Source organism: Peromyscus eremicus, chromosome 16_21, assembly GCF_949786415.1.
Source record: "Peromyscus eremicus chromosome 16_21, PerEre_H2_v1, whole genome shotgun sequence".
In the NCBI taxonomy this organism is placed as follows: domain Eukaryota; kingdom Metazoa; phylum Chordata; class Mammalia; order Rodentia; family Cricetidae; genus Peromyscus; species Peromyscus eremicus.
The window spans coordinates 48380650-48393951 of record NC_081432.1 but is presented as its reverse complement, the minus strand read 5'-3'; the positions used below and the strand labels follow the sequence as shown (position 1 = coordinate 48393951).

The 13302-nt window shown below is 42.4% G+C and overlaps 1 protein-coding gene across 1 annotated transcript in view; it reads left to right on the top strand.

Annotated features, from left to right (window-relative positions):
- Positions 1-13302, top strand: part of Col9a1 (collagen type IX alpha 1 chain) — an 85677-nt gene that overhangs the window by 49079 nt on the left and 23296 nt on the right. The window contains exons 26-32 of the mRNA XM_059282248.1: positions 363-407; positions 1393-1446; positions 1539-1592; positions 10744-10797; positions 11396-11467; positions 11956-11991; positions 12661-12705. Of these exons, the coding sequence (XP_059138231.1) occupies positions 363-407; positions 1393-1446; positions 1539-1592; positions 10744-10797; positions 11396-11467; positions 11956-11991; positions 12661-12705 (360 nt within the window). The remainder of the gene's footprint in view (positions 1-362; positions 408-1392; positions 1447-1538; positions 1593-10743; positions 10798-11395; positions 11468-11955; positions 11992-12660; positions 12706-13302) is intronic.

The window sequence follows — 13302 nt, the reverse complement described above, 5'->3', positions numbered from 1 at the left end:
ATTTTATTATTCTGTTCAAGAAGCAGTGTTATGTCCCTATAGCATCTGTCCTGCCCGAAAGATTGTCTGTTGATGTGAGGGCAGGGCTGAATTCTAGCTTGAAAGGTCATTCTGAAAAATAACTTTAGCTTGGAGGTTTTCTTTAAGGTTCAGCCTTAACAAGCCGGGCACGGCAAAGCAGAGCACTGCCCACCATGTGTAGCCCCATTACTGACTGGTGTGGGAATGAGGCAGCATGCCCAGCCCAACGCTGCCTTTGAGGTTGCCATGGTCCCTTCCACCTCTTCTCAGATGGTGGGTTTGGGGTCTGATGGCTTCTCCGATGAGATAGTTAAACCCAGAATCTGTGTGTATTCTTTTAGGGTGTACCTGGGATTCCTGGTGCCAAAGGTGTCGCTGGTGAAAAGGTAAAAACAAACAAACAAACAAAAAACCCCTTTCAGTTAATATTTGCTTCGTGCCTTTATGTGTTTATTTTGTGTATAATTTTTTTTGTTGTTGTTTTTTTGTTTTTCGAGACAGGGTTTCTCTGTGTAGCTTTGCGCCTTTCCTGGAACTCACTTGGTAGTCCAGGCTGGCCTCCAACTCACAGAGATCCGCCTGGCTCTGCCTTTTTCATACACCCAGCCTGGATTGTACTTTAGATTTAACTCCAGGGAGAACTCAGAAAGTGAAACCTTTGGTGGGTCACGTGCTAACTCTCTTTCCCAGCTGCAGAAATCTGCTGATGAGGCTTTCTTCGTGAGAATGTCATCCTTTGCTAGTTTTTAAAATAAGGACTCTATTATGAAGCTATATAGAATGTGTGTCAGATTATGTTCTACAGGGAATTAAAGAACCAGTAGTTGAAAGCAAGAAAACAAAGTGGTAAGACCACTTTTCTTTAGAATCAAGTAGGTAAAACACGACAAAGGAGAGCTTGCGGCTGGCGAGGTGGTGCAGCTTGTGAAGAGCTTGCCTGAGTTTGATTCCCTAGAACCGCTGTAAAAGGCCGTCCGTGTATGTGACCACAGTCCGGGAATGATGCCTGCAGCTTGGTGAACAGCCAGCTTAGCCTACATGATGAGTGCCAGGCCAATGCGAGACTCCGTCTCAACAAAAACAGGTGGACGGTACCTGAGGAATGACACAAAGATGTACTCTGGCCTTCACATACACACAGGTGCACTCACATCCACAAGCCTACATACACATGCACACACATGTGACCATGAGATCGTCTGTGCATAGAAACACACACATAAGATGGAGATTCTGTATCCTCCCAGAGTCTCAATGTGAAACCAGGAGATCAATGCTATTTAAATATAAGCAATGTCCAGTGCGGGTAAGGCAGGCTGATGACTCTATTTGCAGTCTGAATTACCCTAAATGTTGCATTTTTGTCTCTAGGGTAACACAGGTGCTCCAGGGAAGCCTGGCCAGTTGGGAAGTTCAGGAAAACCAGTAAGACTGCAGTTAAACTTTCTGTCAATTGTGATCGATAGTTACCAGGAAGTAGTCGTTAACTGCCTCTCTCTCTGCTTTCCTTTTCACAGGGCCGCCAAGGGCCGCCAGGAGAGGTGGGACCTCGAGGACCCAGGGGGCTTCCTGTGAGTACTCTTCTCCCATGCCTTCCCCCTGACAACTTTGCTGAGTGTCCCTTACTTACAGCTGTGTGAATGTTGGAGCAGATCGACGACAAAATGGGAATGCTAATCTATATCTACAGTATATCTCCTTTTCAAAAAAATAATACCAAAGATGTGTTTAAAAGAAGCATAAGGGGCTTTTGTCCCCCTACCCAAGACAGGGTTTCTCTGTGTAATAGCCCTGGCTGTGCTAGAACTCACTTTGTAGACCAGGCTGGCCTCGAACTCATAGAGATATCCCTGCCTCTGCCTCCTGAGTGCTGGGATTCAAGGCATGCACAACCCTCAGCTAGAGCTTTTTATTTTCATCTCATGTTGGAAGTGTTTTTAGTGTGGCTAAAAACCTTTATTAAGATATAGTTCGCATGCTATACAAATTACCCACTTAATATACATGACATTCATTTTTAGTATACTCACAAAATTATGCAGCCATCAGCACAATCAATTTCAGAATATTTTCATCACCCACTGAAGAAACTCTGTTCTCGCTTTTAGGCACTGAGTTCCACTCCCTTCAGCTCTGCACCACCCCAGTTCCACTTTCTGTCCCTGTGGCTTTGCTGATTCTGAAGGTGTTCTATGAATGGATCCCTACAATGTGCCTTGTGAGTCACTTGGTATAGTGTCTCAACATTCATGCATTCTGTAGCGTGTTCCAGCACTCCAATCCTATTTGTGGCTACATAACAGTTAACTGCCCGTACTAATTACACAGATACATCACGTCCTTTTCACCTATTCATCAGCTACAGGCATTTGGGTCTCCACTTTTGGCTGTTAAGAATATGCCACCACGAGCATTTGTGGTCACACTTTTCTGTGGATGCTTTTAATTCCTTTGAGTATGTACTTAGGAGTGACTCTTCATTTAAACTTGAAAAGCTTCCCTATTTCTTAAGTGTAAATATGTCAACTTGTATATAAGGATGAACTTGTCTACTTGTTTTACAGATAACATAACAATGTATATTTTCCTGCTAGAAGATACGTTTTACTCTTTAGAAAGAAACTCACCAAAATTTTCACGTTGGGGCTAAAAGAGATGGTTCCTTAGTTAAGAACACTGGCTGTTCCTCTAAAGGACCTGGGTTCTATTCCCAGCTCACCACTGTCTGTAACTTCTGTCCAACAGCATCTGTTGCCCTTTTCTGGCATTCTTGGGTACTGCATAATATAGTTAAAAACATCCATACACATAAAATAAAAGAATTTTTAAAATTCACATTATGTGCTAAAATCTGACTCCACAAAACTCTCTGGCCTTCATTTTCAATTCTTAGTTTCAGCCTCCTGGATAATAAAAACAAGGCAGTAAACAAACATTCTAAGTGAGAGCATGTGAACAGATCCAAATATACTTCTCTTAAAGCTTCTGTTGAGTGTGTGGAAAGAGGGTTTTCATGTTTGAGAAAGTGAGAGTTGCCAGCTGTTGTGCGGCAGGAGAGTGGCACTTTGTGCTTCTAACAGGTGCCTATAACTGACCTGTATCGGGCGGTTTCCTAGGGTTTCTTAGCAGCCAAGGAAACCAGTGCCTGTTTCTAGCCATGCTCTTTGCTCACTCATTATTTCCTTCCTTTGGGTTTGAAGCCTGTGAATTGCTAACTAAGATACTTGCCAGGAGTGACTGTCAAGGCACTGAGGTTAAAGCCAGATCACATCTCTTAAGCAGTAAAAATGCTGTATGTCTGACTCCGGGAGATGTAAGATGTAGAAGTGTTGGGGAATTAGTATTTTGAGATTGTTTACTGTTAAATCCACTTTTTTTTTTTTTTTTTTAGCAGAAAGCTGTGTGTGGTTGAATGAACATTGACTGTGCACCTATTGTATACCAGGAAAATGCACTGAACACACACACACACACACACACACACACACACACAAACACACACACACACACACACACACAAACACACACAAACACACACACACCCCACATAGGGGATGCTCATTATTGCCAGTTAAGTGAAAGGAACATAAAGTAATAAGTATCCAGAGATGGAGCATCAAAAGGACATAGGAACAGTCGATTCTCTTAGGTGTGGTGAGCTGGATTAGAAGAAGTTAACTGGTGGAGGCTTTGGGGTTTTGTTTTTCACATTTCTCTGAGTCCTTTGTTCCTGCCACTGAGGCTCACAGCATCACCTTTCTACTGTCACATTTTCTCTCTCTAACAGGGTAATCGATTCTGTCTTCTCTCAGCTCCTCTCTATTGACTTTCTTCTCAGCTTCTGTTTCTTCTACCCAGGCTTGACTCAGCACCCACTCGGGTAACTGCAGTATCTTCTGATCTGCTCCCTCAGCTCCACTCCTGACTTCCTCCACCAAGTTGTCTCAGTAGGACACCACTGATATCCGGTGCTTTCTAGTACTCTTGCATGTCACATGATATCATCACATCCATGGCCACCACCCAAGAATACTATGGGAGCGTCCATAATCACTGGGACAAATGAAATTGTCAAACACAGTTCCAAAGGCCCTAAGACACGGTAGTACCTCCAGTCTGCACACGTCAGAGTATTGGTCTTTCTAAAGTATAGTTTCCTTGCTAACTTCTCCTCCCATTGAAAAATCTTTCATGGCTAAGCATGGTGGCTTTTAATCCTGGTACTCAGGAGCCAGAGTCGGGTGCATCTCTGTGAGTTCAGGCCCAGTCAACTTGACACAGCACATTTTGGGCAAACCAAGGCTATAGAATGAGACCTTATATTAAACAACAGCAAAACCATAAAAGCAAAACAAAAATAGTTACAGATTTACACTGGCAAGAGAAAGTCTAAACTCTGAAACTATTTGATAACTTCCTAGTTACACATCTCTCTCCTCCCTCCCTCCCTCCCTCCCTTCCTCCTTCCCTTCCTTCCTTCCTTCCTTCCTCCCTCCCTCCCTCCCTTCCTTCCTTTCTGTCTCTGTCTCTGTCTCTGTCTCTCTCTGTCTCTGTATCTCTGTCTCCCCCCCTCTCATGTGCATGTGTATATATGTATATGGTGTTCCCATGTGTGTGGACACATGTGCCAAGATGGACCACAGAAATCCTTCTCAACTGTGCTTCACCTTATCCACGGAGTAGGAGTCCCTCAGTTAAATCTAGAGCTTGCTGATAGGCTAGTCTGGTGAGCCGGCTTGTTCCAGAGGTCCTCTGTCTTCATCTGTCTAGTGCTGGAATTACAGGCTGCTGTTTTTGTGGGCTTTGGAGATCTGAAGTCCATTCCTCACACCTGTGACAACTGCTTTAGCCAAGGAGCGATCACCCCAGAAGTTTACTTCTCACTTTCATCCGTGCTGAGGTCACACTTAGTTCTGTGCAGCTCACTAATGCTCTGACACTTCTTACCCCCCTTGATTCCCCCGTGTCTCACTCTGCATTTATTTAGCTGGATCTCAGCTCCTTTCTATGAGTCATCATTCCCTGCCGAGTTGTTCTGAAGTTCATAACCCTTGGCCTCTCCGACTCCCCTGCTGTGACTGGAAAGGAGGCAGAGGGATGCCCTATTCATCTCCGTGCCTCCTACATCTCTTTACTTAGGGCCTGCCATAAGGCAGTACTCAATATTTTTTTGGAATAAGTTGACTTGGAAGCATAATAAATCCTGCCATGCCACTTTCATTGGTAATAACTGACTTCTCACCTGCAATATTTTTTTTTTCAGAAAAGAAAGTGCCATTATGTTCTGAATATAATATCTCTGGTGCAAAGTTTTAACACCAAATCGCTCTCCTGGAGGGTGCATTTGCTCTTTCATTTACATCAACGAATTCTGTTTTGTAGACAGATTCACATGTTTCCATGTACGGTTGGCAAATTTGATCAGATTTTCCTGTAAATCTCAAACCAAACTCAGTAGAAGGGATAGAACATATGTCTAATGTATCCTAGATACACGTCTTTGCATTTAATTTTTGTTGATTTGATTGCAAGAAGGATTAGTTTTTTAATTTTTTTTTATTTTGACCCTCTGGTCCAGTGGTTCTCAACCTTCTTGATGGTGTAACCCTTTAATACAGTTCCTCATGGTGTGGGGACCCCCAATCATAAAATTATTGTCACTGATACTTCATAACTGTAATTTTGCTACTGTTATGAATCATGATGTAAATATCTGTATTTTCTCATGGTCTTAGGCTACCCCGGTGAAAGGGTCGTTCAACCCCTGAGGAGGTCATGGCCCTTAGGTTGAGAACCACTGCTCTAGTTATTCCATGGAAACCAAAGCCATACACATGTGTAGGCTTTCTCTGTTACGCTTTCTCTGCTCGGTTTATAATTGGTCTGAGTGGCTCTTGATTCAGAGCAGGCAAATAGACTGGCCTTTGATGTGGTGCTACATTTTAGTGGCTGCTAGCCAATCACTCTCCAGGCTTCTTTGAACTTGCCAGGTTTTTGGATGAGTGGGTTATGTTTGCTCTGCTCTCTTGGTTCTACTGGGGATAGCACCCTGCTGACTTACCTCCTTCTGAACATCGTATGTTCCTATTGTACTTTTCCTGGAGACCCCCACTCCACCCCAACACAACAGCCTCAAGCAGAGAGGTCTCCATATGGGGACCAGATGGTGTGTTGTTGAATATTCTAAGCTGCACCCCATTCTGCCCAGCCCTGGGCAGTGGTGTGTGAAGCTGATATGTTTGATGGAAGCATTCAGACAGATTTTTCTCTGCCTATGTATAAAGGAATATTTAAATCCATGCAAGATAAATACAACCATATCATATCATAAAATTGAATCCTTTAAAACATCCTTGCAACAGACTGAAAGTTATTCCCTGAGGTAGAACTCATGTGATTTTCCAATTTAATAGGAAAACAAATTGATAAAAGGAACAGTCTAGAGAAATCAGGATTGATCTTTTGGGTTAAATCAACATCCTCCTTTTTGTTGTTGCCAGAGAGAGACACTTAGTATACAGAACAGGCTGAATATGATGATGTATAATTTCTCACTTCTAAAATTTAGCTAGCATACACCAAAGATAGTATTTATTCTTCAGCTAGTTAGCATTCAGGGTAATTTTGGAAACTAGGAAATATGAGAGCCATGACAAATTAAAGTCATGGAACAGAGACAATTCTTATGGAAAACAGTTCTGGTAACATTAAGTCACACTAAGTTTTCAGATTTCGTTGTAATCTTTTATAAATGTCTAATCATTCCTTCATGAGGGAAGAAGTATCAACTTGAATTACTTGGTGTCTGTGTCTCTGTGGTCTCATGCCGTCACCACCATAGCATGGTTTTCAGTTGGTATTTGTTTGCCAAATTCTGCTGCTGTAAGACATTTAGCTACTTTTAAAGTTAGGATTTATGAGACTTTCAGTCTTAACCTTTTATCAGAAGTTTAAGTAAAGTTGGTAAAGATGAATACACAAACCCAAACTGATTGCTGGGTGTTTGTTATGCCAGACGCACAGAATTAGAATCAGAGGTGAAGAGGGCTGAGTGAAAATAGGGAATATGGAGCAAAGTGCTGGAAAACTCCAGGGCAGCCCAGATCTGAAGGGCTTGGAGGAGTCGTTCGTAGGCACAGAGGGGACAGAGGCTCCACATCTTCTCTAGAGCCTTGGGTGGCTCTTAGGGATGCATTGGCAGGTAGGTCTGAAGTTTTCAGGGATGCCCGTGGAAGCATGGGAACCCTGAGAGAGACAAGGAGCCTGTAAGTACAATCTCACATATTAACCGGCAGAAGAACTCTGCCTTGATTCTGACTCCTGCTGATTCTCTTGTTATAAATGGAAACTGTTATTGTCATGAGGTGTGTAAATATCAGCCACTGGGAAGAGCATTTCTCTACCAGCCTCCACTGCCCACCCCTGAGAGTGTGGTGACCACATGCTGTTGGGGCATAAGGCTTTATCATTTATGTGCCTTGCCTAGTTACTGTTGGAATGTATTCAATCTACATTTCTAGAGTGGCTATTTATATCTTGACTATTCATTGTTTTCTTCTCACATTAAAAAAAAACCCCAGAATTTATGTAAGTATATGCAGTGTGTGTGTGTGTGTGTGTGTGTGTGTGTGTGTGTGTGTGTGTGTTTGTGTGTGTGTGTATTGTACAGAAACTACAAAAATGACTATCATAGAACTTTGTCCTTTAAGTAACTTGGCTGTAAGTAACTGTTTGGATACTGTTATGAAAATGAACATTTCCGACTTTCCCAGTGAGGTGATCTCTATAGAAACTGCTACACTTAGAATAGCCTGGCGTGTGTGACAAGGGAGTGAAGATGGACAAAAGACCCACCTGTTTGTGCAGAAGAGCACACATCCACATGTCCCGGGCCTTTCTCCTGGTCCTACATATACAGCGACATCTGGGTACATCCATCCAGCCGTGCAGGCTGTCCGTAGTGGGGCTCCGAGCCATCCATGAGTACTTGCCGCAGGCTTGCCAGTGGCTGGGAAGGACATGGGAAAAAACAGCAAGAAGTTATGAAAGATGGGAGAAAGTAAGATTTCAGCAGAGAGAATCCTTGTTTTTGACTCATAAGATAGTTAATCCTCCCAAGAGTAAACCAAAGGTTGTATAGCCCTAATACTTGGTTTTTGAGAAAGAACTATACTAATCATCCTTAATTTTGATACAGTAGCATGTCTCTTTTATTTAGAAGTGAATACTTGAGACTCTGATGGAGACTAAGCTTTCTGCTTTCCTCTGATATCTGTTTTTCATCATCAGTGACTGTTAGTTTTTAAGATTAAAGTCATGTTAAACCAGTAACATTGGGGATCTGCATCACAATGTGGCGGAGAATTATTTAAAAACACCAATGGTATATGCATATATAAGAGAAGCCATCTTGAACTTGGAAGGTCTAGGCCAAATTAACTGGAACAGAAGCCAATCTTCTCTTTTGTTGCAATTTTTTAAAAATTAAACTTATTCTTTGGCAATGTCATACATATATTTAAAGTATTATGGCCACTCTTTCCCGACACATGCCTTGCTCTCTTACCCACTCCTCCATACAAGCCCCTCTCACTTTTATTGTCTTTATTTAGCAATTCAATGAGTTTACTCAGGGTTATCTCTGTGAGCATAGGTGTAACGTAGTCCCCTGGAGCATGGGGGACTTGCCAGAGCCTACGCTACTGAGAACAATGATTCTCCTTCCTCCAGAATTCATCCTTAGTCAGTAATTTTCTAGGGAAGAGTGGGCCCATGTGCCTTTCCTGTGCTAGGTGTCCAGAAGGAGGACAAGAGATAACCTTTATAGATAGATTGAAAAAAAATCTGTTCCAGTGGTCACCTTTCATCTAGATTTAAATCCTTCCAGCTTCCACCCTCAGGGGAACTGCCTCAGGCTTCCAAGATGCTCATGGGATTAAGGACCAATGTATTATTCCAAATGCTTATACCTGACAGGTTAATATAAAAAATATTGAAAAGCACTTAAGAGCATTGAGTTTCAATCACTTATAAATCATATGAAATGACTACAATGAACTTCTAGCCCACAGCCAGAGGCTGTTGTAATGTGGTAACCTTTAGGGAAATCAAAAATTCAGAAGGTTTATGGATCTTAACACCTTGTTCAACCTAAAGATGAATGGATAACATATAGGCCAGAATAAAATAATCTTACCAGAGGCATTTCAAAGTATTAATTATTAAAATGGAGGGGATATATCATTTTAAAGGAAAACTAACTCAAATGATTCCTTCCAGTTTTATGATAGATCTCAAAGGAAATGTGGTTGATTATCTACTAGTGTTCTACTCAGCCGGGCACAACGCTAGGTATACAGCAGGCTTTAGGTAGATCGTAGGAAACTGTGTTGAGTTCTTAGGAACAGAAGTAAAAGTCTCACACCTCCTTTTCTCAAAGGTTCCTTTTCTTTAAAGTTTATGGTTTCAAGTAGAATAGAAATTTGAGGTCTTTGATTTCAAATAAAAAACTTGAAATTGGCCCACAAAATAAAATTAGCATTGCTGTTCACAGATCTTCATAGTGAGTCACACTTTCCAAAGTCTGTAATCCTTGAAGACATATTTAGACCTAGCATGAGTGAAACAAGAAATCTTCTCTCAGAAAGTTTATAAATGTCTACCATCTGTGTCTTTTTGAGGCTGTGGTAGTGATTTACAGGCGAGCATCTCTGTCTTGTGTTTTCCTTTTTATGCCTTCGTTGAGGTAAGCAATCACTTGCTAGCTGCTCCTTTCAGACATGGCTTACTCTGTATCACAGACATGGCACCATGCCAAATGAGTGGGTATGGAATAGCCCAAGAACACATCCAAGTGAGGGCATAAAATGTGTATATATGAATATCCATAATGTAAGCTAGAATGTGACTTACATGCTGAATGTTACTAATCATAATTGCATGTACAGGAAGTGGATATGTCCAATGGACCAATGCCCTAGCATCCATTGAACAGCATGAGCAGGTTCCATGAGCAGGGTGCACAGAGGAAAATTAGATTCTGGTAGGATGCCCTGCATTGTGGTGGTATTGTGTTCCCCAAAATATTGTGCACCCTAATAAACTTATCTGGGGTCAGAGAACAGAACAGCCACTAGATACAGAGGCCAGAAAATGGTGGCACACATGCCTTTAATCCTATCACTTGGGAGGCAGAGATCCATCTGGATCTCTGTGAGTTTAAAGCCACACTAGAAAGAGCCAGGCATGGAGACTCATGCCTTTAATCCCAGGAAGTGAGCCTTTAATCCCAGGAAGTGATGGCAGAAAGCAGAAAGGTATATAAGGCTTGAAGACCAGAAACTAGAAGCTTTTGGCCTGGTTAAGCTTTCAGGCTTTTGAGTAGCAGTTTAGCTGAGATCCATTTGGATGAGGACTCAGAGGCTTCCAGTCTGAGGAAACAGGATCAGCTGAGGAATTGGCAAGGTGAGGTAGCTGTGGCTTGTTCTGCTTCTCTGATCTTCCAGTATTCACCTCATACCTGGCTCCGGGTTTGTTTTTATTAATAAGACCTTTTAAGATTCGTGCTACACTGCATCTTCAGTTGACGTGAAGGGAGAAGATTTTGTCAACTCCTATGTTGTAGCAAAAACCTGTTTGGAGTGGCTTTTTTTTTCATGTAATAATTCAGCATTGGACTCTGGCCTGAATGTCCAGCTGATGACAACATGTATGTTTTCACAGGGCAGTAGAGGAGAAGTTGGACCAGAAGGGTCCCTGGGCATACCAGGAAAACTGGTAAGTGATGTTTCCCATCTCTATGTGTTTGCTTCCTACAAAGCAGATACCGTTTTTAAAACAGGAAAGGAGAGGAAAACCAATTTGCATAAGGTAATCTAATCAACCACCCATTTTTTGTTGTTATATAAATATGTGAAACTGTAAATATGGAATTTCAAATTGTATCTATGATATCCTCCAAGAGTATTTTAGTCAGTGTGGTTTGAATGCATTCGAAAACCCAGGAAGGCACGAAGTGCTACATTTGGCGTCTGCCTTTTCTTGGAATGGAGGAGAACCGTGGATGAAGGCTGGCTTTTGTTTCTAGTGTAGCTCCTGTTTACACAGCGGGAGAAGCGACCGTGTACCGCCAGACCCTGACTGAAAACGTCCACTGTTGCTGAGCTGTGCAGAGGGCATTCAGAGGCGGGGTGGAAGGTGGGGGGCCACCGGCCCCCTCTCCTGGGTTACAAGAGGGAGCCAAATGGAAGAGGCAGCGCTAAACCAACCACACATTGATTTTCGACATGAATTGATACCCCAGGGCCCTGTCTGGCTTGTCAACATTGAGCATTGTGGGCGCAGTGACTTGGGAGATTTTCTGTTTGTTTTCCAGGGACCTCTTGGTAGCCCTGGCCTTCCTGGCCTGCCTGGACCCCCTGGACTTCCTGGAATGAAAGGTGACAGGGTAAGATAGCCAGCACTCTACAGGCTTTTTTTTTTTTTTTTTTAAATCTGGAATGATGAATCCTTCTTTTCGAGAAATCAAGCTTGTTTTGCCCAGTGAAGACTTTCTCTAGTGATTATGGTAAAGTTATTCAGAGTTGACATTGAAAAGAAAGAAACAAACCAAAACATTTACTTCCTGGAAGGAAGAGAAACAAAGGCAGAGAGGCGTGAAGTATCAGTTGTAGTTGCAGTTTTTTTTTTTTATTTAGTTTATATTCCTATCAGTGAAAGTTCATTCACATGCATATGATCAGAGAATGGTGCCCTGTTACCAGAGATTTGGGGAACAGTTGTCCATAAGAACAGATCTCTTCTGGTCCTCATTAAGTGGTGAGAAATGGGGAACTCTCATCCACCCCACCATCCATCATCTCATTCGAGGATGTTGGCTCACCTGAAATTATACACACAACTCAACATACTGAAAAAGTGTTTTATCCATTTCAGGGTGTATTTGGCGAACCGGGTCCCAAGGGTGAACAGGTAAGCTGTGTGTGTGGTTCATGGTATAGGATATATGCTACTTCACGAGGGCAGGGCTGGCTGGTTTGTGGGCATGATGATGATGGCGGCTCATAGCCTTTCTCAGTGTACTGTACAGTGAGTGAAACTATAACGGAGTTAGGTATGCAACCGAACAGTTTTCATACGCAGAAGCTAGTGGCTGTTTCCTGTACTGTACAGTGCTCTTCCTTTGGAGAGTATGGCCCTGTCTCTCTGGCACGCTGAATTTTATTCAGATGACACAGACTTTCGAAGTCACAAGATAACACTTTAAGTATTGTTTGAACAAGACCTCAGCAAATAAAATGTGCAAATAGAGTCAGCCCTGAGTGTGGATTCCCATTCCTACTGTAGAAAGCTGCTTTCAAGGGTTATTGAGTTTAAAATTGCTAGATATCACTGTTAGTTTAATTAAATGAAATAAACTCGATCAGTAGCTGAAACCTGGTCTCACCTCTATCCTGTCTGTCTCATCTATTCTTTTTTTGGGGTGGGTAGGATTAGTTTGCTGTCATGGAATCGAGAGCTCCTACACAATTCTTAGGGCATTTGGGCACTTATAAATGCTTGTCAACATTGACTAGTTAAAGTTGACCTATGAATGGAGGACATTTTATCCTGATGTGACATTTTATCTTAATTTTTTAGGGTGCCTCTGGTGAAGAAGGTGAAGCAGGGGCGAGGGGTGATCTTGTAAGATTCTTTTTTTTTAATTGGTTGATTTAAAACTTTTGAAAATTTGAAAAAATATGATTTTTCTTTCTGATGCTGTTCTCATTATCTTAAAGGCTAAGTGGGTTTTTCCTCTGCTTTGACTAGTGATTCCCAATACCGAAGGCCAGGCCCAGGCCTGCTAATGCAGATTGGTAGACTTGGCTTTAAACTTCTGCAGAATTCCCTTAGGGATGATGAATTATTCTGTGGTCTCACATCGAGACATTCAAGTTATTTATATAGCACTACAGAATGCATAGGGATAGAACCTAGCTAGGAAATAATGTCTTTACAGCCAGGGAGCTGTGGCTCACAAGTACCACTGAGGGCATTCTGTCTACCCTGAAATCATCGGAAGGAATGACCTCCGTCTCCATAGGGTGAGACAACCTCCACAGGGTGAGACACCCGAGCCTCCAGGAAAGGACGAGAACAGAGCACATATCTGTATGCAGAGCTGCTGGGTCTGCTGCCTCCTCATGACAGTTTGGGCAGGAACGATCAGACCTAATGTAGAAACGTATGTTTGAGTCCTTCTCCAGTCAGTAAGGTCTTTCTTGTGAAGGAGCCTTCCAG